Here is a 26373-nt window from a genome sequence, read left to right on the forward strand (position 1 = left end):
TGTGGGGAATTATCATTTAAGACATAACATTTATCAGTTTAGTTAGTCGAATGGAAAATAGAACTTAATGCACTATTGCCTAAAAACAAATAATTTAAAGCTTGTGGGTTTTTTTAATAAAAGCAAGAAAATTATTTGGTATTTTTAATTAAGATTGTAGCACCATTTTTTTAACTCTATCTAAGGCCCCACACAGCATCTTAGTCGCAAACGAATGTACATAGAAGATGATCTCAGTAATGCTGATGAAATAGAGTTGGAAGAAGAGGAGGAAAGGAGAATATACTTGCTTCCCAAAAAAGTATCTAAAACTGAGGATAGAGATCATCACACTTACAAAGGTAGGTAGAATAAATGACTTTGACAAAATGCAATTATTGTGGAAGGTGGTTTCTTAGCTCTCAAATGATACACACACACACACACACACACACACACACACACACACAAATGCCCTCTGCAAAGGGAACTCTGGATCAGTCTAATAAGGGTAATACTTTATCATAAAGTTGACTTTCTGTGAGAAATATGGTTGTGAGGGTCTGTTTTGTATTCATAAATCTCCTTTATGATTCTATCATTGATTACCACGTATAAGCTTTACTAGAATATAAATTTACTGATCAGTATGTCACCAAACTTTGGGTTATTAACATAGAAATAGTTAAAAAATGATCAGTCCAAAAATGTTCCATCCCAGTGTAACCATTGCCAAGAGGATTTTTTAGAAATCAACATAGTTTTAAATTGAAGAATAGGAGGTCTTTTATGTCATAATTCTTAGATCACACACAGAATCTGAAAATAAGACTTTGTTCTCAGCTTCATGAGACTTCTAAACTTCATGAAGTTTAGATTCAGACTAAATTTGTAATAATGTATATTTTAACTTTACTTGATTATCTTCATTTTTTAGTATCTGGAAGTGTATCTCCATTATCAACAAATGAGTTTTCTCTCCCTGGGGAGAGCTGGGAAAGTGAGATCGCCGAGCTAGGGGAGATGTGCGAGAGCCTCAACACAGAATTTAGGAAGAAGTTTCATGTGAGTTACCAGTCTTTAAATTGGGACTTCTACCCGATAGGATGATAAGATGCTACCTTTCTACGAGACCGTCAGCTGGATTTGATCCTTTGGCAACAAAAACCCATGGAACTCCCTTGGTCCTCACGGACTGATGAAAAGCGGAGTAATTTGTCTTCGGAGCCAGGTTTCTCTTCTAAAACCTGTGCGTTATCCATATTCTTTCTTTTCAAAGAGATTCCTTTCTCTTTGTCTTATTTCCCTTTTCAATTTGCTTACCATTTGGACTCTTGGCATGATTTTTCTTCTTTTCTGAACGATTTTCTTTTCGTGCCTCATCTTTTTATTGCACGGGGATGACAAGTAGAGAGGGCGCCCTCACAGCGAGGAAAGGATGCAAGCCCGCTCGCTCGGTGCCACCGGGTCTGCGCACCTACGGAGCCCGAGCTGCTAAGGCTCCGGTGAGGTGATGTTTGCAAAAGTACTTTGTAGAACAATTTTTCATTATTGTTTTCTCCACCTACCTCTTTTTCCTCACATGCCTGTGTTTAGAATAGTTCTTGGGCTGCTGTTAGTTAACCTGTGCAGAAAAATATCTTTTATCGCCAGCCCCATCTCTTAGCTTTTTCTTCTCTCTTAAACCAAGATTCTGTATATTTCATTTTAATTGTCAAAGGTCAAACTAATCTCAACAGCAAAGCCCTGATTTATATATTTTGTTCTGCGTCTAGCTGCATCTAGCAAACATGTTTTCATGGAAGATGGTAATAATTCTGAGTGTGACTTTTGACTTTGTTCCTGAAGAGAATTATAATCAGTAGCATTTCTGTAAATAGTGTAGACTGCGGTGTCTTTACAAAACCAGTGATCAGTTAAACCCTTAGTCACAACCATCCTGTTGGAACCAGATGCCGCTTCAACTGGATTTATTTATGAACACTGGGTTTAGGTTTTCATTTGTCACTTTTCTGAATTCTTCATGATCATTTGCATGGTCAAGGCTTTGTTTGTAACATAGTCTTGGTTAGATTATTTTGTAAAGAGTTTTCAAGTTAAATATTAGTATTTTTCAGATCCGCCAGAAAGTGATGGATTATTTTACAAAGCAGTCTTGGAAAACAGCTCAACAACATCTGAACACAATGAACCATCAGATTCAGGACTATAGGTCTGTAATAAAAACCTCTTTTGAAAACTTCTGAATGCTACAGTTTACAAAAATAATCTCATTTTGTTTCTTTACTAGGATCAAAAAACTTGACAAGTTCCAATTCATCATCATAGAAGAGCTGGAAAATTTTGAAAAAGATTCACAGTCTTTAAAAGATTTGGAGAAGGAGTTTGTGGTTTGTGCTTTTAAGAGCTACACTTGGGAAAACTGTTAATTTTGTTCTTTAGAAAATAGTTTTAGATTGCATGTACACACATAGACTGAAGCTTATGCTGAGTAATGCCTTTGATAATAAGGGGAAAACCCTGAAAGAGAGTGTGTAATATCTAGAATATGCTCAGCATATAGCCACATTGTTTAAATTAGGAGTATAATAATTATCCAAGTGTTAATTTTTGTATTTTAAAATTAAGGATTTCTGGGAGAAGACCTTTCAGAAGTTCAATGCCTATCAAAAAAGTGAACAGCAGAGGTTAGTGTGACGTCCTTAATCAAACCGTAATCGCTATATTACCGCAATGCAGTGTAAAATGATAACTGCAAAGGTAACTCCTTTCGTTAGGCTTCACCTTTTGAAAACATCACTGGACAAAAATGTCTTCTACAACACTGATTACGAAGACACTGTTTTTACATCTGAGGTACCAACTTTTACATGTTTATACATAATCTCTCACAATACCTCCTTGCTCTGAAAGTTTTACAGTAAATTTCATAGATGATATGTGTGTTTACAGATGTGTTCGATGAAAGAAAACATGAAAATGCTCCAAGACAGGCTCCTGAAGGAAACGGTGAGTCCCCTCTTGGGTCAGGGATTCACGTGGATCGGCCACCAGTGAGGGGCAAGTCTTTCACAGGCTTGTCTTTTGTTTTGGTTTGAGAGACAGTTTCAGCCCAGTGATTCTTAACTGTTTAAATTAGAATAGTGGGAGCAAACTTACTTTAATCACCTCTATTAGTATTTTACTATGAGTCCCTCCTAAGGAAAAAAGGAGTATCAGTTTGCTGATTTTAAAATGAGCTCAAAGAATGATTTCTTTGTCCTGTGTCCAAGCACGGAGCCCTGCAGAGGACCTCTGCTGTGCCTTCTGCAGGAGGTGTGTCAGGACAGAGCCACAGGGACAACAGGATTTCCTTTACTTCGATTTGAGGATAGAAGTGTAGTTGCCTTTCCTGAGGTCCGGTAGACGGACAGCTGCTCTGTGGGGGGAAAAGCAGTCCTGAGCGGGGCGCAGGCCATCTTCAGTGCTGACTCGGAGATGGCAGACCTTCTTAGGACCCTGTAATGTAGCCCGCACACAAAGATGCGTGCGACGTCCTTGCCCACTTTCAGTAGACGCTCACGGTGCCGACTGGCGGAGGCGCTTGCGGCTGAGCCACCTTAGCTTGAAGCGAACCAGCTGACTGACTAGACCGGTCAATGAAATTCAGTCTAGAGAAAAAATTCAACAATTTGGGGTTTTAAAGACTGGCTCTCTCAGTTGATGCAGAATATCAGTGATGATCCCTGAACTCTGTAGCTAGCTGGGAACAGATCCTGGGGGCAGAGGCGTTGGATAGAATGAGCACTGATACAAAATATCTTTACAAAAAGGGTTGTTTTAAAAAGAAGCCCAAGTAATAGCCTCCTCCCCCCCATTTGGTGGTCTTACAGTGATAATTTAAAATCTAAGTGTGATTTTTATTTCCACCCCCACCCCCGGCTCTAGCAAGAAGAGGAGCTTCTTAATGTACGCAGAGGACTGATGTCATTGTTCATGGCTCATGAGAGAAATGTTCGTGTGTGATGTCTAGTTGTTATCAACAGCTTTTATCCACTTATTCCTTTTTGTGTATAACAGGAAATACCAGAGTAGCCCTACAAAGAGAAAAATACACATGTCACCCAGGCCAGAGTGTTTTTGTAGGAACCTCCAAATCCAAAGAAATGTCACCTTATGGATGCGAAAGAACCACTTTAAAATGACTCCAACCTCTGGAGACTTCTGCCTATAGAATACCGCTCTTCTTTGAGAGGGAAATTTCGGGGAAACCAAACAGTAAAAAGAATTTGCTTGTCTTTGTGGTAATATTTACATTACACAAATCTTACTGAGTTAACTACACTCATAAAACTAGTTTCTTTAATAAACTAAGGTTTATCATATAAAATATTTTTAAAAGAATACAGTTTGGACCAAATATAAGTATTACTAGTTCAGAATATACTACATGTAATAAAAATTCAGTATGCTGAGAAGGGCTAAAGGCTCAGATTTAAACCCTTACCTGAGTGGAAGCCAGTGCTCTGAGCGCGCTCGGAGAGCACGGACATTCGGCTGCGCTTCCACTTACCGCGCTGTTGCGATGTCGTCGCTGTAGGTAGAAGGCTCAGCTCAAGCAGCTGTTTTTACTGGTTCTTTTAAAGCTCCTAGTACTCATTGTAATAGTATCTTGCTAACATAAAAATATACATGTTTTAACTATATATTAAAGTTGAAATAAATACTCTGTGACTTAAATAGTATTACAAATAAAAAGTTATTCGATGAATATTGGCTCAAACAAAACATCCTGCTCCCATCAGACATCTGAGGCAGGATAGAAAGTGGCCTCACTCCCCACTGCTGGCCTGCAGAAGGGTGGCCGAGGGTGGGAATACTACCGGTATTTAAGTCCAGTAGAAAAAGCGGCTTTCCTAACGTAGACAAGCAGAGGGATTCAGTTGGTGGAAGGGCAGCAGGGACTCTGCGTCGGGAGACAGTGACAGTTCTGCCCTGACAGTGACCACCGCTCAGGAGCTGAAACCCCATGGAGCTCCTGTTTACCTCCTGTCTGGCCACACTTACAAGGAGTCACACACATTCCCACACTGCACTGTGTGTGTGTGGCCCAGACTAGGTCTCTGCTCTGACCTGCTCAGCAACAGTCGGTGCCACCTGCTGAGTCTCCCTTTCCAACGCCCTTTTCACCCGGACCTTCCTCCCCCTGCAGCTTGCTTTCTGGAGTAGCCTGGGCTGCTCTCTCCTCCGCCGTCTGGCCGTACCTGTTACCTTCCTCCTTGTCCCTCTTTCCTTCCCTACCCATGAGAGATCCTCCAGTCCACAATCACACTCTTCTTCCCCGCCACCTCTCACTGAATCTGCCAACTCACACCCTTCATTCCGGAATCTGAACATCACTAGACAAGAGTTAAAATCAGACTTAACTTTATGACCCCATATTTTACAGCAATCCTACCTCTGCCTGACTTGACCACATTTCCAGAGTATTACCAACTATCACGGCCACAGTCCCTGATTCTTGGGCCTAGCTTCATACTGTCCTCACCTTTTCTCCCGGCAGGTTCCCTGCATCAATACTAGCCTTTTCTGATTTCTCGCATGTTCCTGTGGCAGATTTATCTTTTTATGTAAGGACAGTCCCCTGCTAGTGCTCGGAATCCTGTGGTCTCTGCATCTCTCTCAGTGTGCATAGCCCACACTTACCACACACACACACACACACACACACACACACACACACGAATGCCCCTGGTTCAAGTTCCCTTCTGACTGCTGCCCATCCGATGTAATTCTCTGCTCCCCTTCACACAGAACATAGGGAAAGAATTTTCTCTAGTTACTATTTCACGGAACCTACTTTTTATCAAAACCACCAGTGATTAATTTTACCAAGTATACTCTCCCATCTTTTTTTTTTTTTTAAGATTTTATTTATTCATTAGAGAGCACAAGCCAGGCACAAGCCAGGCGGAGGAGCAGAGGGAGAGGGAGACTCCCCTCCCCAAGCAGGGAGCCCGGTGTGGGGCTCCATCCCAGGCCCTTGGGATCAAGCCCTGAGCTGGATGAAGGCAGATGCTTAACTGACTAAGCACCCATATGCCCCAGTCTCCATCTTCTTAACTCCGCTTCACCCAGACTTCGGCTGGCGTATTTTCCATTTCCTATCTCTTTCCTGTCTGCCCTTTTCCTCTCAATGTAGGGCTCATTCCCGGTCTGTTACTTTTCCTCAATCTACATTTCCTTAGGTAATTTCATATGGTTCCGTGTAACAGACGTCTCCGTGTTGACGGCAGTCCTCAACACGTGGTTTGGGCAACAGGCTGGCTTCATGCGAAACAACACTGGGCCCTTATTTCACACCATATATACAAAATATGTTAATCAAAAAACCTAAAAGAGTTCGAACTATGAAACTACTAGGAAAAAGCATAGAAGCAAATCTTCATGACCTTGGATTTGGCAGTGGATTCTTAGGTAAGACACCAAAAGCACCACCAACAAGAAAAACAACCACCAAAACCCCAAAAGGTAAAGTGGACTTTAAAAACCAAGAAAACCTTCGTGTAAAGACTACTTTCATCAAAGTGAAAAGACAACCGACGGAATGGGAGAGAATGCTTGCAAATCACGATCTGCTTAGGATCCAGTACTCAGAATATATAAAGAATTCTTACAGCTAAGCAACAAAATGACAAATGACCCAGTAAGAACGGGGCAAAGGACCTATAGGAACATTTCTCCAGAGGAGATGTACAATTAGCCAACAAGCACACGACCATCCACGCAGTATCATGCGTCATTTGAAAACTACAAACCATAGCGAGACGCCACATCACACCCACCAAAGGACTGAAAATAAGTATTGGTGAGGTTGTGCAGGACCCGGGGGCTGTGGGCTTCTGGGGGCAGTAAAACACTGCAGTCCCCGTGAAAACCAGTTTGGTGGCTCCTCCAAGAGTTAAAGGTGGAATTAGCCTATGACTCAGCGGTCCCATCCCCCGGCAATCCACGCAAAGACCTGAAACCAGATATTCAGCAGACGCCAGCCAAATGTCCACAGCAGCACAAGTCCCAGCAGCCGGGCACGGAAATGACTCGAATGGGCAACAAGCGGACAAATGCAGGATGTCCATCTGCACACAGGCTGTTCCACAGCCCTAAGAAGGAAGGAGTTCCACCGATGCATGTGGACAAACACGATGCATGTGGAAAACTAAACACAAAAGGTTACGCTGTCGGATTGGATGGATAGGTAACACCCAGAATACGTAAATCCACGGGGACAGGTTGGGGGCTGCCGGGGGCTCGGGGAAGGGGAAGCTGGGCAGTGCCTACTTCGAGGATATGGAGTCTCCTTGGGTTGTGATGAACCAGATGGAAGCAGCGGTTGAGTGGCTGGTGAGTGGACCAGGTGCCACTAAACGGCAGTCCCAACACGGTTAACTCCGTGCCATCGGCATCTCACCTGAACTGACTTAATAAAACACAAACGCACCAAACCTGTGCAGAGGGGTCTTCTGCATTTAAAACCCAGCCTTTAGATCAGGGCCTGAAAGCCCCTAGGGGAGCCGGCCTCTGCCTCTGTCCTGACGTGCCTCCTGCCCCTCTCCTCCCTCGTTCAGCAGACTTCCAGGCCTGGCGCTTGGACGGTCGCATTCTTGTCCTCGAGGCTTTGCTCCTGGGGCTCTGCTTCCCCACGCACAGGCACAGGCCGTCCTTTGAGTCTCACGTAAACAGTACTTCAGAGGGATCCTCCCACACAGCCCTATCAATCTTCCTATCACTCCAGAAACTTCTTTCTTCCTCCCTCCCATAAAGCCCGCTGCTGTAAAGTCTATGACAACAGGTACCTCGTCTGTCTTACTCACTTATGAATAGTGACTTAGGCCACTATTTCCAGAACCTAAACACATGCCTAGAAAAGTAGGGTTGCAACAGTGTGAATGAATGAGGGAATAAACGGAGTGTTTCTAGGTGGAAATTCACTGCATTCAAAGAGGGCAGATGAGCCTGAAACTCTCAGACCCTCAAATCCCATATAGTCGAATTTCCGTTAAAACGGATCATGAAGTATTAGTCAATCAGCCACCTGAGTGTCTGTGTCACATACTGTGCTCAGCTCTACGTACTGAGACAAGCAAGAAAGGAACCCTTTCCAAACTGAGGGCGGCCGGAGGGGAGGGAGTGGGGACGGGGTAACCGGGGGATGGGCATGAAGGAGGGCACGTGATGGGGCGAGCACTGGGTGTTGTCCGCAACTGATGAATCACTAAACTTATCTCTGAAACTAACACTACATATATTAATATATTAGGTTAATTTTTTTAAAAGATTTTTATTTATTTATTTATTTCTTTATTTGACAGAGATCACAAGTAGGCAGAGAGAGTGAGGAGGAAGCAGGCTTCCCGCTGAGCAGAGCGCCTGATGTGGGGCTCTGGGACTCGATCCCAGGACCCTGGGATCATGACCTGAGCCGAGGGCAGAGGCTTTAACCCACTGAGCCACCCAGGCGCCCCTATTAAGTTAATTTAAATAATTTTTTTAAAGTTATTCTAGGAAGACATGAAACGTGTATATCCATGTTTTGTAAAAACGAGGAGTGTTTGAATTTTAAAAACAACAGCACCAATGTAGTCCCAAAGAATTCTATGGCTTTCCGTTTTATTGGCCCCTTGGAAGAACTGTGTAGGCGTGTCAAATGTACATAGACTTTATCATCCAAGATACTATATTTTTAATGGTTATATTTGTGATGTTTAGTTTTGGGCTTTTTGAAAAACATACTTGGGGAGGCGCCTGGGTGGCTCAGTCAGTTAAGCGTCTGACTCTTGATTTTTAGCTCAGGACAGGATCTCAGGGCTGTGCGACTGAGCCCCACGTCAGGCTCTACAGTGTGTGGAGCCTGCTTAAGATTCTCCCTCTCCCTCTGCCCTTCTCCCCCAACTCCATGCTCTCTCAAAACTATTTTCTTTTGAAATATGAAAAACATTAGACCAAGAAAAGCCCATGGAAATACTCTAAAATAATATCTAGAGGCTTTCTTCAGGAACACAGAGGTCTATTTGGTGCAGTGTCTTCAATTTCAGCTTCGATACTGGGATTTTGGTTTGTGCTGCTGTGATAGCAACAGTGTTGAGTACAAGGAAGCGGGAGGAGTGCGGGTTGTCCTACAAGGAAATGCTGGCCTTTACCGTCAATAAGGCCTTTAGTACTTACCTCATAAAATGGGCATTTTACGCAGCTCGACTACCGTCAGTATGAGTTTATAATGAATATTGACATTTGGGACAGACGATGTCTGGGGCAGATTTGATGTAAAAAAATTTTAAGTGTATTTAAAAAACATGTAGTTGCTTGACTTTGTTCTGTGTGATTCATTTTTAGCATTTTCTATATTTATTTACACTTAAGAAAAATTAGAGCCGGAGTTGGCAAATTATCTAAAAGACCAACCATATAGAAGATGTTTTACACTGTGTGGGCCAACAGGTAAATTTGAGAATATATGTAGGTCTTTGTGTAAACATGTGAGAACCAGTCTTAGCTTGCAAGCCCTTAAAAAAAAAAAAAAAGGCAGGCCAGATTGGGCTGGTGGGCTGTTGTTTGCAAGACAGATAGCATAGAAGCAAACCTTTAATGATTGGATCTCTCTCTTCTTTACTATACAGTATGTTTCTCAACTTATCTCACTATTTAACAAAAATGGTGATTTAAATCAATTTTGTATTAGCAGAGCCTATTATGTGAAGTAACTACAACTTCTTGATTTTCCTGTTTAAAGCATATTAAAAATAAATGACCATTCTAGCCAGTACTTTGTATTTCTGACCTGGGTGGAATTTAACACATGTTGGTGCAGGCTTCTCACACTTCCTCAACCGAACTGAGCTGCAAAGTCCTAACTATTTCAGAAGAACACACGGGGGAGAGAACAAATTTTGCATCATTAGTATAGCCAAGCAGAAACTTAGTCCAGTCTAAGAGAGGTTACTACAGGGACGTTAATGCCACCAAATCCTGATACCATGGATGCCTAGCAGACCCTCCGAGTCCTAGTGGGCTGGTGGTTTTCATTCCGCACTTAACGCCCCAGTGACCTGGCAGTCAACAGCGACAAATTCTGACTCTGACCTCAGCACATGGTGTGAAGCCCGCAGTGGCTCCAGCCAGCTCTTCAGCCACCTGTCACTCCCACCTGTAAACAGCTGACCCACTCACGGTGGCTATCCCCGAATTCCTACGTAGTTCCCAAACACAGCTGGTGGAGAGTTAGAGCCAGCGCAGACAGAATCACGAGTGCTGCGAAGAGACAACAGAAGCAGAATACTGGTCACGAGGACACGGCAGGGAGTAAGAGCACACGGATCTGAGCTGGGACGGAAGAAGTGGAGCAAGGTGTTACACATTCCCGAGACCGCTCTGTGCCACACCAGGAGTCCCCACTGTAACCAAGTTCCCGGGTGGAATGCAGGGAAGGCACTGTTCGTTTGGGGGGCACACCTGTGCATTAGCAGTGCCCATATCTTTGAAAAAGGGGAATACATTGCATGCAGAAAGCAATAATGTGCGTACACAAGCATGGTTTGAACTTTAAGAATCATTAGCATGTGCACCAGATCCAGAGTTTCTTACCGTGGCTTACTGTCAAGAAAATGTGCTTTTTAAAGAATTTCCCTGCTCATCTTCTTTAAAGGAGATCTAACAGCTAAAAGTTACTTTTATTACTTAACATAAAATGCCATTCTGTTCTCATGAAACTGTGGGAACATGTAACTAGTAGCTTTTCCACTGCTCATTCTAACATTGTCTAAGAGAAATTAACTTATGGTAATTCACTGTTTCAGGATATTTTCATATGTTCAGTTTGAGTCTCAACATGTTCAGTTTCTTACAAGCGTCTTCTTGGACGTTTCTTTCACATGAAAAACTCTGTAAAAAACGCTCTGTAAAAGAATGGGTTTGAGATTAGAAGCATGTAAGACTAATAATTTTAATAATGTAATTAGAATTTTATAGTTCTGGACTTGAAGTTGCTGTTAAAGAACTATGGGTACGTAGCTAAAAACTTGGCTTTTCACCTCCAGAATTTAGACTTGTAATTACCATGTATTTCCACAAGATGGACTTCTTGACGTTAGGGTTTGGGGTTTTTTGGGTTTGGGGTGGTTTTTGTTTGTTTGTTTTGGGGTTTTTTTGGCCATCTCAATTGCCTAAGCATTACTTATGTAATATAATTTCAAAGTCCTTTCAACATGCTTAAATTTTTTTTTTTTTTTACAAAGACTTACAATGTACTATTCCTCCTATCATGCCAGGTTAAAACTTGATACTTCTAGAAGTGATTTAATTTCCTCCCATAAAATAATCAATTATGGTTTTAATCTTTTAATCTCCTTAAAAGCAGAATTCCTTCAATGACTTAATAGTATTGTTACTTTCATAGTTAATCACAGTTTGTTTTGTGGAAATTCGAACAAATGATTTGTGAAGTCAATGCACTGACGACGCCCATCGTGAAGAACTGTCGTGATTCGGTTTGTGATTGTTACTGAGCAGGAAGGCAGTAGAAACGGTTTTTTCTAAGACCTCATAAGATGCATATTTCCATCTTAAGGAGATTGAAATCTCACTTTTACATAATTTGGACTCCCACTTAATATTTTAAACTGAATAAAAGAAAATAGGGAGCTGCTTAAATAGTGTAGAATAGGAAAAAAAATTTAAAGTTTTCTGGAGGTTGGCCACAAATAATGGGTTATGAATATATAGGTATATATCACACATATAATATAGAAACATACACGTGCTTGTAAAATTAAAGAACTGACTTCTAGTTAGAAAAGCTTTAGAGCATCTCATTTCATAGACAAATTGAGGCTCAGAAAAGTGAAGCAGTTCGCAGAAGGTGGCACAGCACAGAGAGGCAGAGCTGGGATTTCTGCACCCCAACGGGGATTTCTTTCTAAGAGTTCAGCTAACTGACACCACGTGTGCCAGCATCCAGGACGGACTGGACAAAGCGCTGCCGCATGGGGTGGGCAGTTTCTAGGGGCACCTGACCCACTTCAGCATTAAAGAAGATGAGCAAGGAAGGTCCCAGCAAGCCATGAGGTAGGGTGTGCAGTGACGTCAGAGGACATGCACCTGCCCCCAGGGCTGCCCCTGCCCCGCCAGCAGCTGCCGTCTACAGGAGGCGGAGAATGTGTTGGTGACGGTCGTCTCCTTTAGGAGATACAGCAGTATTTCGAGAGAGAGATGTTCTTCCTGGAGAGAAAGTATCTTGGTGAACAGCGCAGGGCTGGGGTTTAAGCAACAGGGTTTGCAAGCTCCTGACGTTAGGCTCCGAGCGCCCGGGCTTCCTGCCTCACCATGTACCCGGCAGGCGGGCTCCCCTGTGAGGACACGTATTCAAAGGCCAAGTAAAAATACCTTTTGGGAACATAATTTTTTTTTTTTAATTTTCCCTCTTTGTGCCAACATTACGTTTTACCTTTGTGCTAGGGTGAATGTTCTCTTTAGAACGTCCACTCCCTCTAAACCTGTGTCTCCTATAACAGAGTTTTCCATAATGTCTGCATACGTGAATCTAAAAATACTCAAAGACGGCCCAATTTCCATCATGGTAGAATTTTCCACCAAGTTGTTGCTTACCTCTGGGATCATTATTCAAAGATGATCTGATTTTCAAGCACAAACCACATGTACTAACAGAATTTACAAAACAAAGCACACAAAAAGTTGGAATTCTCTTTTATGTGTTTGGATCTGACGGCTCGACAGTAATAAAACCCGACTTACTTCACAGATCCCCACTCTCCTTCCAACTCTATGAAAACATAAAACCCGGGTTCGTTTCCTGCAATAAGTAGTCATTTAATTAAAGAACAAAATTAACAGGAATCAAAATGTTGCAGCTGGATTTTTTTGTTAGACATTATATAAAAAAAAAAAAGAAAAGTATAATACAGTCAATAATTTTGTGGAACATGAACTTAAAGAGTTCTCAAATTAACTGTGATCGGAATAAAAACGTCTTTTACACACAATCCTGCACACGGCCGTGCGGCCCGTCCCCGTCTGAGGCCCGGGGCGGGGGGCACCGGCACATGCGCGTCCCCAGCCTCCGTGTCGCTGCAGAACTGAAAAACCGGGTTCAAAGGCAAATGACAGTTTTCTTCTGGGAGAGCGACTCTGGGTCTCCCCCGGGCCCGACAGCCCCCACTCCGCGGACATCAGAGCGTGAAGGGCGTCCTCTGGGTTCCCCTCCTGCAGGTGAGCACAGCCCCGACTTCACCTGCCTCAGTGGTCCTGCCCCTCTCGCTGACGCGGCAGGGAGTCGAGAGCCGAGCTTCAGGAAAGTTCCCTGATGAATGTTCAGTGTTGGTATCAAAAATTAAACACAAATTCTTCTCAGAAGAAAATCTCTATGGCCTGTGGAATCTAGGAAGTACAAAAAGGCAAACAGCGTAAAGTCACACATTGGAAGTTGAAATGGCCCAAACCTCCCACTAACAAGCGTGTGGCCGTTAAAAGCAGCTCAGAGCCCACACGGGACATGAGGACGGGCCCGCTTCGCTTCCGGTGCTGGAGGACCTCCGAGCGCCCCAGTCCCCCGGGCCTGCGCTGGACTCCAGAAAGAATGATTTGCTGAATTCTGCCTAAAACTCAGTCTGAAGGCTGTTGGCTAAGCTCCTGAAGTGTGTGAGGCCAAGGTTTGCTAAAATCAGAAGTAATAATCAACAGAGCAAAATTTTGGAAATCAGGGTTATGGTTTGGTTTTGGTTTTGTACGTCGGTAACATGTTTGTGGTAACGTGATACGTTTCACAAAGTATCAGGTGACTAAACTATTGTGCTTTTCAAAACGGAGACTAAGTGCTAAAATGTGGTATAAAAATCCCATTTCCTGATGTCCAAGTTTGCAGCCAACTCTTAAAATTCCTTGATCTAGGAAAGGCATTAAGGACTTAGGAGAGAAGTCGTGTATCCTCAGTCAACCACGTTTAATAACGTGTAATGGGAAAATGTACTCGGTATTTTGACATTAACACACGCGATGCTACGTAACAATTCTACCCTTTTTCTTTAACACGGTAAACATTAAAAACAGCTTTGAATATTTTACTGGACAATGTCAATTTCTTCAACGTTTTTGAGTGTTTCGGATAATCCAAACTAAGATGACATATTCTTGCTCAAATGTACACCAGCCATGGGGGGAACCTGAACAAATTTTAAACTGTTCGTTGGGAATCATTTTCTCCTGCTCTTGCAACCTCCTCTCCCACCTTAATACATTTACCCCGAAACTGTCCTGGGGACAGTTGGAACCCCTCACAGCCGGCTCTGCCCCGCAGCCACAGTGACCTACACAGTGAGTGTCCTCAACAACAGCCACGGTGACCACTTGGGGACACACCAGAAAAGGAAAGGAGTCGCTATTTTAGCTGAAGGCAGAATCTGCTCTCAGGGCTCCCTTCTCTCCGTCTCTGGGGCGTGAGCCTCTCGAGGCCGCGGGGGATGTGGCAAAGGGACTGCTTCGGGCGGAAGCTTGAGCATCACAAGCACGGTCTCAAGACGGAGGGAACAGGAGACCATATTGCTTGTCGCGGCAGGGGGAAGAACACACGCACAGCCAGTGAGCACGGGGAGGCCAGTCCTCCCCCTCGGTCCCCCTCTGCAGACCCGCGGCCCCTGTGGGGCAGCACGTCCAGAGCCCGCATTGACCGTGACGCGGACAGCCCGGTGCTGGAGGTCGGCCGACGCGCCCCACCAGGACAGTGGCTCCCCGGGGCGGGGGCCCCTTTACCACCGCCATCCCCACACCTGGCATGACACCGGGCACACCGTAGGGACCCCAATATTGGAGGGTTTGGGGAAGGATCTATATCGAATTAATGATGCGACTGTAAAGGCGGGGAAACAGGCACCAGTAAGTGGAAGGGACCTGGTGGCCTCCGGTTGGTACAGACGGGCCGGGTTTGGTCACGAGAGGTCCAGACAGGACGGGAGGGACGGTCGGCCGACAGGTTCGTCCTGTTCCCTGCTTTGAGGCCGATTCTCTGGCGCGCACACGAGCTCCTTACACGGCTGACCCAGGAGCACCGCCCTGCACTGCCCCGAAGCCGCGTGTCCCCTCCCGCTCTCCGCAGAGCTCCTGGCCCCGGGCGCCCAGGCACGCAGAGCTCTGCCCCTCTCTGCGGCTTCGAGGCAGCCGGGACCGGCACCAGCAGAGGCGCCGCGCAGAAGCCCACCTTGTCAAGTGCTTGCTGGACGCGTGCACCTCCATTTCGTTGCTCTTGTACTCGTTCAGCTCCTTACGGATGGCCGCCTGCGGGTCAGAGACGGGCGTCACGAAAGGCACAGAGGACGCCAGCAGCCTGGGGGATGGACAGTAGTTCCTACTGTCCCCCGAGTTCTGGCGTTTTGGAAGATACTTCCAGAGAAGCAGAGTCATCGTTGGGCCGAGCACTCAGCCTCTGACGCCTGGTCGCCGTCGTCCCCAGCCAGGCCCCGGCCAGCGCACGGCCGCGTCCCAGAGAGGCCGGGGATGCCCCCCAGCCGCCTTGGCACACGGCCGCCACGCTGAGCCAGGTGGAGCCACCCGCTGGCATCCGAAGAGCCAGATCACGCGGGGCGTCAGGCTTGGGGTGAACTCGCCCGGAACTGTGCGAGATCATTAGGAAGCTGTTCCAGCCTTGGGCACGCGGCGCCGCTGGGTCATGGGACAGTGTCGTCACGTGCGGGTGAGGTGCGCACCACAGCTCGTCCAGCCTCCCCGGCCCCTTGGGACCCTGCGCCCCCATGGGTGAGCCCCCCAGGGACCAGCTGAGAGCTGGGGAGAGGCTGAGAGTCGTGTGCCCCGGGACAGGACGCTGCCCGCCGAGCCCTTGCAGGCCGGCCGCCCACAGCGCCTGCAGGGGGAAATGACCACCCGCCTCCCATGGGATTTTCTGGGGCTCGAGGGACATGCGCTGGTGGACAGGCCGGATTCAGGGTCCGGACCCGGCACAGCGAGGCTGGGGAGACTTGAGACTCACTCGGTCCCTCCGCTTTCCCCACGGCCTCTGGGACCCGCTGCTTCCTCGCTCCCTTCCCGTGCTTCACGTCGGAGGCCCCTGGAGACACCTCACCCCAGAGCGTGGGGTTGGAGCCAGAGCCGCCTCCGTCTACACTGCCCACGCCTTCCTGCGGGCCTCGGTCTCTCCGCGCTGTGTCGCTGTAGTGGACTCTGCCTAAACCTCCGTCTCCCACCTCTTTCCCGCCAGCCTCGCCTGCTTTCCCGCCAGCTTCCAGTTTCTCAGCTCCCACACGCTCGACCCTGGGGACCCGGTCACCCTGGGTGGGGCCGTCCTGTGCTTCACGGGGAGCTCAGGGGCATCCCTGGGCTGCAGCCACTGCCCCCCATTTCTGACACCAAAAATGTCTCCAGACATTGGTTGCCAAGGACCAAACTGTCGCCTCGCAGCAGACACAGCCACGCCCCGGACCACCTCTGTGAAGCCCACCCCGGGGCACAGCACGGCCGCCGTTTCCACAGCGGGTAGCACCCCCCCTCCCCCGCCCCGGCCCAGGAACAGACCCGCCGGCCCGCCTGTCGCGGACTGCCCTCCTCGGGGGCTGCCGTCCCCCCAGCCCACCCAGCAGGGCCAGCGGCCCCGGACCTTGTCGGCCGCGGACAGGCGCGTCCAGGGCTTGTCGGCCCGCCGGTCGTAGTCCTGAGCTTTGGCCACTTCCACATAGTCGCTGAACCGGATCAGAATCTTCCTGTCCCGCAGCTCGTCCACCGTGGGTCTCTGATTCAGCTGAAATCAGAGAAGGCCCGTGAGCCGCCCGTGGCCACACCCGCGCTCGCGAGCCCTGGGACAGACAGCACGTGTCTGCAGGGACAGACAGCACGTGTCTGCAGGGACACGGGAAAGCCAGAAACTGGGACGTTCAACCCTCACGCCTGCGAGGGCCAGCGGGAAGGCCTGGACTGCGGCCCCGACGGTGACCCCACGGCTCTGCCAGCGCAGCCCCGGCTCGCGGGAGGCTTGCTGAGGGCAGCCCCGGCGCACTGGACCCTCCGGGCGAGCTTCGAGAAAAGGTCTGGAGGGAGCAGAGGCGGCCGCGAGCGGTGCCCCCGAGGCAAGCTCAGGGAGGACCCACCTCCTGCGAGGGGGGCAGCGGGGGGGGGAGAGCTTCTGTCAGTCCTCCAGGGCGCGGAGGAGACGGGCGAGGCGTAGACACTGAGTTTAGACACGGCTGGGGCTCCAGAAGGGACCAGGCTGCAGGGTGGCCACCTGGGCTGGCCAGACCCACTTCCACCCGGCGAGGCCCACACCCAACCCTCGAGGCTGGTGAAACGGTTCTGCAACCAGGATCTTCCAGACAAGCCGGAGGAACCAAGGAGCCCGGAAGGTCACCGCATGCGGACACCCAGGGAGGCTCTTCCCAGGCTCTGTGTGAAGATCTCCCGTAAACGAAGGTGATGCCCTGTCACCGTCCGGCTCCCCAGAGATCCGCAGAAATGTCATCGGACCTGCCTGTCCCCCAGGCACAGAGGGCCACGCTAGGATGGGCCAGGGCGCTGCCTTCCCAGCATCTGGGGAGTGAATTCGCTGCCGTCCAGGAAGACGTCACTGAGCAACATGGAGAGGCCCTGCGTCACCTCCCCCCAACCCCACTATCAGTGCACCTGTCACCTGTCCCTCAAGATCCAGGGATAAGACACTCAAATCACTGTACCTTTCTTGTCAATCTTTGCTTGATTTCTCTTCTTTCTTCCTGCTCTGTCTGATCATTCCTCTCTGTGAAAGGTTAAAACAGAAGAAAAAAAGAAAAGAAAGAAAGAAAGAAAGAAAAATGGGCTGAGACTCTCCTTTGGTAAAGAAGTCCGCTCCCAGCCCCTGCGATTCTGGTGGCTGAGGAGGGTCATCGGGACTCCCTGCGTCACGGCTGGTCTCCCTGCACTTGGCCAGCCACGTTCAGACCGTGGTCTCACTGCCCCACGGGGACACTGGCACTGGGGGAAGCTCTGCCCACCTTGCAGTCCTTCTCCTCGACTTTCTCCACGGCGGACTCAGCACACACACTCGGCTGCGCAAATTTACTTGCAGGAGAAGCAGGAAGCAGCCCTCCCTCTGCCCTGCCCTGCAACCAAACACCCACCCTCCGTGCATTTACGCCCCGGAGCACAGAGGGCACCCACACGCATTCCAGGAGGGTAACTGTGCACACACGTGACTACTAATACCCGTCGCATGTGACCCTCCGATAGGGACCGTAACAGAGCGGTCACTGCCGTTTTCCCTTCCGCTTTACAGGAATACACACACTTCCAGCCAACGAGCGCGCACAAGGGACACCCCTCCCCGGCTCCGGGCACCATAAGCTTGCCTGGAATTTACATTTTCAGGGGAATATCTCACACCCAAAGATACCAGGCAGCCGGCTGACTCCCACCGCGGGAGCGAGCGCAGCGACACAGCCCAGCCTTTGGGGGCGGCCTCCGAGGCTCCCCGCACGGGCTGCAGGGCGGATTGGGACTATTAACATGCAAGCTGCGCTCTTACCTACACGCGGCGGCTAAAAATAGAGCAGAAGTCAGAGCCCGGCGTAAAATGCAGGCTTTGCCCTGGGACTCGGGATAATGGATGTCCTATTTCTGGCGCTCTCTGTTGCTAAATAAAGCCTCGGGTCCCGGGGGGGTAGGAAGCTCCATTCCTGGGAAGGGAGGCTCACGGGCCAGCGCTCGCTCCTCGAAACCGGGCTGGTTCAGGGAAGGGGAGCCCTGGTGCTCGCGCTTGACCTCGCCTCCCTTCACCTGCCTTGGCTGGTGGGTTGACGACATCCCACACGTGTGCACTTCGGGGCGCGGGTCCGCGGGGGTTCGACAGACCGTGCTCGCCTCACGTCTGAGTGTTTTAGGAAAGGAAATGAAGCTCTTTTATGTTCTTGGCTCCTAATCCAAGGGACACTCCAGGAGAAAGCACATGGAGAAGCTCTCTCGTCAGAAGGTTGATGAGACGATCAAGAAAAAAATGCGGAAGTACCAATCTAAGGCCAACCCTGAGGGGTTTCTGTGATGCCACGAAGCTAATTCTTCAGATTTCTTAAAAAATCGGCCACAGACAAAGGCCAAGTGTAGCCTCTCTGTGAAAAGGGTAAAACAAAACTAGACCTTTATCTTTTATCACCAACAATGTCATTACCAAGGTCACGTGAGTGACACAGGTGCTTTGGAGAGTGGAAGTTTGAAGGTGGCCGGCAGGGACCCCCTCTGAGGCAGGTGCTCTGTTGGGCAGCAACCCCAAGAAACCCTTCCTCAAGCCTGAGCCCATGGGTTCCCTCTGAGCAACACCTAGTGACGGCTTTGGGGACATTCACGTCCCTGACCCAGAAAGTCCTGTGCCTTCTACAAACCAAGGCATCCATGACCACAGCCTCCACACTGAGATGTTCTAGAAACAGAGCCAGCGGCTGGGAAGCCCCACTCATCCTCTGGAAACCGTCAGAGATGCACTGTTGCTTCTGATGCAGGGGTCCGAATGGCCCGTGGAACCAGCCACTTGGGCTCCATCTCCTTGCCAAGAGTCCTGTTAACAAGCCGTACGACTCCTTCAGTTGTCTTCCTGACCAGGGAAAAGGGGACGTCGGTGCGAAACCTCATGACTCTGTTGTGACGATTCAACGCGGGCACGTGAGCAAGCCCTGAGTCGGCACAGCTCGGGCCGAAGGTGGGCGCGTCGGGTCTGGGGTCATCACCTGTAAGGGGGGCCCTGTCTTATCTGTCACGACACCCAAAACGAGTTCCGAGGGTCCTTCAGGCCTGATCGGTTACTCGTGAGTCCCCACGTGCAGGGGCAGACACGACGAGGCAGCATTCCAGGGGGACTTCAGGCAGGAAGGGCCCTGGAGCAGGAGGGCCTGCAGCCCGGGTCGGGGGGCGCTGGTGACACTCTCCACACCGGACCACACATGCTTACTCTAGTCTCAGCTCCGCGGACCCAAACAGGATAACCCCCACCAGGAGCCAGCAGGGGAGTTCGCAGACACCCGACCCGGGACGCTCCTGAGCTACAGACACACCGGACGGCTTGTGGGTGGAGAAGGGATGGCCGCGGCTGCCGGGGAGGAAGCCCACTGTTCCTTCCGTGCACCGAAGGGGAGCGCGGCCGGCCCGGTCCCCGCTCAGCAGCCGGGCTCGCCATCAGCGGTGCCTCTCTGGAGGCCCTGGTGCTCATCTGCCAAGACTAATAGACTTGGGGGTGCTTCTTGGCGCAAGGACCTGGCACCCCCAGGAGCGGGGCCGAGACGGACTGGGAGCCCCTGCCACTCCAGCCTGTCCACCAACCCCTGGGCTGCTCTTTCCAGGGCTCCGGGACGAGGTCGCTTTATGAATGAGCGGCGGCATTTTCCAACCTTCTCGTACATGGTCACTGAGAGAGCCCGACTCCCCCCGTCCCCACCCGTCCACCGGAGGAAGCAGGAGGAACCCAGGACAAGCTTCTCTTTAAACCCGCAGACATGGCCAGAAGAGGAGGGGCCGCATCTTCAGTCTGACGACAAAAACCTGGAATCCCGTCACTTAGGGTGAGCTGTGTCCCGCCGCCCCTGACGGAGGGGCCCACTCAGGCCGGAGAAGGTGCAGGGGGGAACAGGGGACCGGGACCAGCCGGGACTCTGCACCCAGACCAGCAGGCTCTGCCGCCCATTGGCTTTCGGGCGTCCGCTCTGGCGCTGCCCTAACTTTGGGGAGAGCTCACAGCTCTCAGAATAAAACGCCAAACTCAGAGCGTATCTGCAGCTTTCATCACAGAAAGAGGAAAAAGAGCAGCAATAGTTGAAAAACCCAGGCCCTTCAAGAACACCGTTTGCAGAAAACGTTTTGAAAACTAAACTCTGCCGGCCAGAGACAGAACTCTCCGAGAACCACTGCTGAAGGGGTTTTACCCCCAAACCGTCCAGGATGTTCACGAGGCAGAACGGCATCCTCTGTACCGGGGAGGCTATCTGTGGGCACTGTGACCACACACCTGCCAGGGGACCCTGAGGCCACGTGGAGCCAGGACCGACTCTGGAATGGCAGAGACGGGAGCCCGGGGCAGTTTCCCAGGGTTTCCGGGTCCTTCAGCCGCAGCTCCGGGCCATGTGCTCCTGCCCTCGGGTTTCTGACGCCGTCTGTCCCCGCGCCCATCAGGACTCCCTCCCAGACCCCTAGAAAAACCTGCTCCAAACCCCAGAAAGCAAAGAGGATGCTAAGCCATTTCCCCTAGATCTACAGAGCTAATTAAATAACCTTGAAAACAGGGATATCTTTAATTACGCCAGGAGGAGAGCTTTTCTCTCTCTCTCTCTCTTAATTTTAAAACAGCAGATGTCTGAATGCATCAACTTTCCTTTAGGGCTTGCTTCTGTAGCCAGACTTCCCAGGCAGGGGAGCGTCCAGCCTGCAGAGGGGGGCCTGCAGGGGGAGAGCCGGGCCCCACCCCCGCACCTGGGGAAGGAGCCAGGGGTCCCCGGCTACTCACGTTTCAAGATGTTTCTTCTCTCCAGCTCCTCCACGGCCGGTCTCTGGCTTAGCCGTCTGCGGAAAAACACCAGAATTACATTTTGCACCATCGTGGCCGCCTGCAGAGTCCACCTGGGCTCAGCCGGGGGCAGAGTCCCCAAAAGCTGGAGGAGGGGAGGGGACCTCTGGTGGCAGCCTCTTGCTGGTCAATCCTGTAGGATCCTGTCCAGGAGGGAGGTCGCCTTCTGTCACGGAGCTCCTGGGGTGGACCCCCCGCCCCCTCGCGGTGTGTGGCTCATTTTCAGCCCCGCCGATCGCAGCCCCACGGCGGGATGCCCCCCAGGTGGGAGGAAACCCCTCCTGCCCAGGCCAAGCATGGGCGGCCACTGCCACCGCTGCCTCCTGCAGCGGCACCTGTCCCGCTCCTGTCCTCAGCGGCCTGGCCGGCAGCCCTCGGCGGGGGAGGGACAGCAAGCACCGCCTCTCGCCTCCCGGCCACGCCTCCCGGCCCAGCAGAGCGGAGCTGCAGCCGCCGAGGGGGGGGCGCCCCTGCCCGCCTCCCCTCTCCCCCCTCCCCTCCAGCCCCAGCCCGCCCCCACCCCACCCGCGCCCTCCCGGGCAGAGAACGAGCCTTTCCAGCAGTTTCGAGTTGAAAGAGTCAGAGGATCCGGCCAAAAACAAATACATAAAATAAAGAAAAGGCTTGTCAGGAGAAAGAGGCATAATTAGCCACAATTAGTGCCAAGAGCCAATTATTTCTGTAACTCCGACACTGTTGTCCTTGGGTCAGAGCCAGGAGCCGCCCCACTTCCGGACCGTTAGCCGCGGGAGACAACAGGCCGAGCCTGGGACCGCCCCGACTCTGGGGCCGCCGCATTCGCCCCGAGGAGGACGCAGCCTCCAGACACGCTGTCTCTTCGGAACCCCTGTCCCAGCACAAAGCCGAGGGCGTCCCCGGCCTCCGCTGCTCCTCCGCCACCGAGCCCGCCGCGCCTGGCGGCTTTGTGTGCGGCGGGTCCGTGGGCGGCCGCTTCGGCAGCGCCTCTGCGGGTCTGCGGGGACGCGAGCCGCCCCCCGCGAGGCCTGGCTGGGACCCCGGGGTGAAGGCTCCGACCGGCCCTGGGAGTGGGACGCACAAGATCTGGCTCCCTCACCACCACTGGCACCGAGACGTCCCCGATTTCCCAATGCCACTCGCTCGCTCCCTCAGCAAAGGACCAGGGAGGGCTGGCTCTGGGCCAGGCGGTCCCACGCCCCCGGACACGGCGCTGGACCAGCCTCCTCCGCCGGGGAAAGCCCACAGTCTGAGGAGGAAGGCCGACGAACAGTAGGAAAAGGGACAAGACATTCCAGGATGTTATACCTCAGAGGACGCAGGACAGGGCGTGTGACCAAGGAGCGACCAGGCACCATGGGGGCGGAGGGTTTCACGTGGACCCCTCCCCTCCGAGACCACATGAAGAGGCAGCCACGGGAAGACCATAACTCTCTAGCCGAAGCGTCCGTCCCCTAACTGCTCAAGACAGGGGAGAGGGTGCAGGGTGGGGGGGGGGGTGGAGAGGGGAGGAGGAATCTCGGCAGGCTTCAAGGAAGAAGTGACTCTGGGCAGTTGTGGAGCATCTGTAGAGAGACAGAGCCTGGGGACTAGTAACTGCTCAGCCAGATCGCCTGAAGTGACACCTGGGGACTGAGGCCACAGATTTCCTCAAATCTGAAAGGCCCCCAAATGCCCACTAGCAAGGCCTCCCCACCCTGGGCCTCCTCTTGCTGGAGGCCTGTCTTCTCTTCCGAAATGGGACTCCATCACAGACTTTCCCAGAAGCTTGAGCACGGAATGAGGTAATGCGCTGAGCGTCTGGGAGTGCTAGCCTGGCACACAGCAGTCTCTCAAAACCGTCTCAGGAAAACCCAGCCTGGGAGCTGCCAACTGGCCACGCACGGGGTGCCCAGAAAGGCCTGTCACCAGCTCCTGCGTCTCTCCAAAGTGCTGAAGCTCATCACCAGGATCTACGCCCCTGGCCCATGTGCTGAAAGCGGGCCGGGTCCTGCCCCGCACTGCGGGGTTCTCCTGGATGCCACCCGGGCAAGGGAACAGCAGGCCCCCAGGCCAGCTCCAACCCAGGCCTCTGGGTGGACACAGCCCGATTAGGGACCCCACCATGAGTGACGTGCAGGCGCCGCCCCTCACCCGACCCTCCCCATAGAGGCAGCTGGGGCTGGAGCAGAGGACCCGAACCCCTCCCTGTGTGGTTCTCCCCAGGGAGAGAGGATCCCACTCATGAGCGACAGGGGAGGAGGAGGCCCCGAGGGCAGGGCTTCGTGTCCAGAGGTCCAGTCTAGACTCACTCCGACCCAGGAGGGCCACCCAGTACCCAGGATCCCACTTTATGAGATTCTGAACATCTGCTTTGGCTTCAGCCGACCTTCCTTCACCACATGTTCTGGGAGCACTGACGACCCGCGGGGCCTTGGGGACACGGTGGTGAGACACGAGAACCAGTCCTGTGCTGGGGCCTGCAGGTTCCTCACCCTGTCCCCACACAGCACTAGGATGAAGCCTAGGTAGGTGGGCGGACCTGCACAGGGCCGGCTCCCGGGAAGGTGCCCCTTGGGCTGAGACCCAAGGATGAGGAGGGATTCTGCAACTGCTCCTTAGACGGGCTGAGGGGCGTGAGCGTCTGTGGGGCAGGACAGCTGGACGGGGCCACAGCCTGGTGTCGGGTGAGGGGTCTGTAGCCATCCCAGGAGTCTGAGAAGGCATATGACGGCTTGAAGCAGGCAAGGGTGGGTGGTTTGAGGGGGCGCCGAGATCGGATTTGCCTTCGGAATCCCTGTCTGGGCTCCTCCAGGCTGCTGTCCCAGAAGGGACCGGGCAGAAGCCACCACAAGGAGACAGAGGCCTCCCCAGGGCCGGGGCCCCGTCAGGAAGCACGGTGCTCCAGACCCAGGAGGGGCCGAGGGCAGGCGGGGAGGAATTGGCTCAAGAGGACGAACAGGCAAACTCCAGCTCGGTGCCCGTCAGCCTAGCCCGTGAACCACGGCGTGCTGTCCCCTCGGGCGGGGACTCGGCTCTGCTCTCCGTGTGGGGGACGGAAGTGACGACCCCACCCCCTGTTAGAGGTCGATGAGAGAAGACCATGAACGCTCAGGGAACCAAACGTGATCAGGTCTTAGCGCCCAGGTTCACCCCGGGGCCCGGCACAGGTGACCCTACGCAGAGACCCGGCGCAGATGAGAGCGTGGAGACCCCTCCCCACGCGGTGCGTCCCAGCGGCCCCGGGGCGGGGGAGGCTCTTCCTTTGGAGCCTCAGTGGCCAGGGGCTCTCAGAGGACCGGCAGACACAGCCCCAGGGCGGCTGGGCCAGGAGCTGGGGGGCCGAGGCCTCAGGGAAGGCGTGGGTATGCTCCCGCCCCAGGATTCCCCAGCTCCTCCGGGAGGCTCCTCCCTCCCCCGATTCAGAAACGCGCCCCAGCCCAGCCCCGCGAGTGACGAGTGAGCAGCAGGTGCCGCCGGGGAAGACACGGTCTATTTCTGACTCTTCCCACGGAGAAAGCTGGAGTGTGGCAGCTAATTACAGAGCCGCGGGGGGAGCGGCAGCAGGAAAAGGCGTGCCAGGGTAGAGAGAGGCTGTGCCCATCTCTGAGCCTGGTCCCCACCTGTGCAAGCAGGAGAGGCCGGGATGCCAGCGCTGGCCGGGGCAGGGAGCGCGCCGACAGGCCTTGGGGGCCCCAATGGGAGGTGAAGGTCTAGAGCACCCAGCCAAGGGCAACGTGAGGGGCGTGGTACCCCAGGGGACAGCGCATGCACATGTGGGTGTGTGTCCCATGAGCACCTGTTGCCAGCTTGGGCTCCTGGTCCCACGGGGCCCTCCCGCCTCTGTACCAAACGGATGCCCCACACCCGGCCCTCTGCTGCGAACCCGGGAAACCCGGGACGGAGGAGATGAAGGGTGAGGGGTGCGTGGCAGTGAGGAACCATGGCCTCGGGCAGCTGGTTGACCAGATGCCCGTGTGGCCGCACGGGAATAAGGGACACGGTCGCACCGTCCACGAGGCTCCGGCTCTGCACAAGGCGGTCACATGTCTGCTCTGCCCCCACCAGCGCCAAGGGCCACTGCCGAGGGCCACCGCACACGCACAGGGGCTGAAGTCGAGGCCCAGCTCTGCCTCCTGTTAACACCCTCCCTGACCTGAGCCTCTGGTCCTCAGCTGTCACCTGCCCCAGGGACCCTAAGGGGTACTGAGGGGGGAGGACACTCGGAGACAAGAAGCTGGAACAAACAGGGGCCACCACTGTTACTGGTGTCTACCGTGCCCAACGGGTGTGCTGAGCCCAGGTCTCCTCCAGCCTCAACCGTGGGGGCTGCGATCTCTAACCTGCTGGCAGCCTCCATGCCCATCAGAAGGGATCCCCAGGAAACACTCCTCCCTCAGACACACTCCCTCCCTCCCCCGTCAGATACTCACTCACTCACTCACCCCTCCTCCGTCAGACCACTGGTGCGAGGCTCCCACCAGCAGAGGCCCAGGGTGGTGACGGAGGCCCAGCCATCAGCCACCCTCATGGAGGTGACCCAGCTGCACCGTCACACAGCGCCCACCCTGTCCCACTGCCCAGTGACCGTGGGCTCCCAGCAGCTGACCTGGGCCAGTGGTGCAGGGACCTCCACAGCTCTCCAGGGTCGGGGCTCCCGATACGTCCCAGCCCCCCGGCAGGGCTGTGTGGCTGGCTTGGAGCAGCAGCTGGAAGCCAGAGAGAGGCTGCAGGAGCGTGGCAGCTTCCGTGGGCTCCCCTCCCCTCCGTGGGCACCTGGGCCTCCACATGATGGCCCAGCCTCCAACCCCAGCGGCCCCAGCCCGCCCCCTCATGAGGCCAGCTGCCCCAGTCTCAGCGGACCACGATGGAGCCTGCGT

The 26373-nt window shown here is 52.4% G+C and overlaps 2 protein-coding genes across 3 annotated transcripts in view; one reads left to right on the top strand and one right to left on the bottom strand.

Annotated features, from left to right (window-relative positions):
• SYCP2 (synaptonemal complex protein 2) overlaps positions 1-4698 on the top strand; it is a 60986-nt gene extending 56288 nt beyond the window's left edge. For both annotated transcript variants that reach the window (XM_044262736.1, XM_044262735.1), the window contains 8 exons: positions 186-341; positions 917-1044; positions 2097-2191; positions 2270-2369; positions 2608-2666; positions 2757-2835; positions 2932-2988; positions 3907-4698. In XM_044262736.1, coding sequence (XP_044118671.1) covers positions 186-341; positions 917-1044; positions 2097-2191; positions 2270-2369; positions 2608-2666; positions 2757-2835; positions 2932-2988; positions 3907-3984 — 752 coding nt within the window. In that variant the 3' untranslated portion in view covers positions 3985-4698. The remainder of the gene's footprint in view (positions 1-185; positions 342-916; positions 1045-2096; positions 2192-2269; positions 2370-2607; positions 2667-2756; positions 2836-2931; positions 2989-3906) is intronic.
• Positions 4699-12812: 8114 nt separating this feature from the next.
• PHACTR3 (phosphatase and actin regulator 3) overlaps positions 12813-26373 on the bottom strand; it is a 199606-nt gene continuing 186045 nt past the window's right edge. Inside the window, exons 9-13 of the mRNA XM_044262737.1 lie at positions 21479-21534; positions 17694-17755; positions 16628-16768; positions 15218-15294; positions 12813-13404 (exon numbers count right to left, since the gene is read on the bottom strand). Of these exons, the coding sequence (XP_044118672.1) occupies positions 13389-13404; positions 15218-15294; positions 16628-16768; positions 17694-17755; positions 21479-21534 (352 nt within the window). The 3' untranslated portion in view covers positions 12813-13388. The remainder of the gene's footprint in view (positions 13405-15217; positions 15295-16627; positions 16769-17693; positions 17756-21478; positions 21535-26373) is intronic.

This window comes from Neovison vison, chromosome 8, assembly GCF_020171115.1.
Source record: "Neovison vison isolate M4711 chromosome 8, ASM_NN_V1, whole genome shotgun sequence".
NCBI lineage: Eukaryota > Metazoa > Chordata > Mammalia > Carnivora > Mustelidae > Neogale > Neogale vison.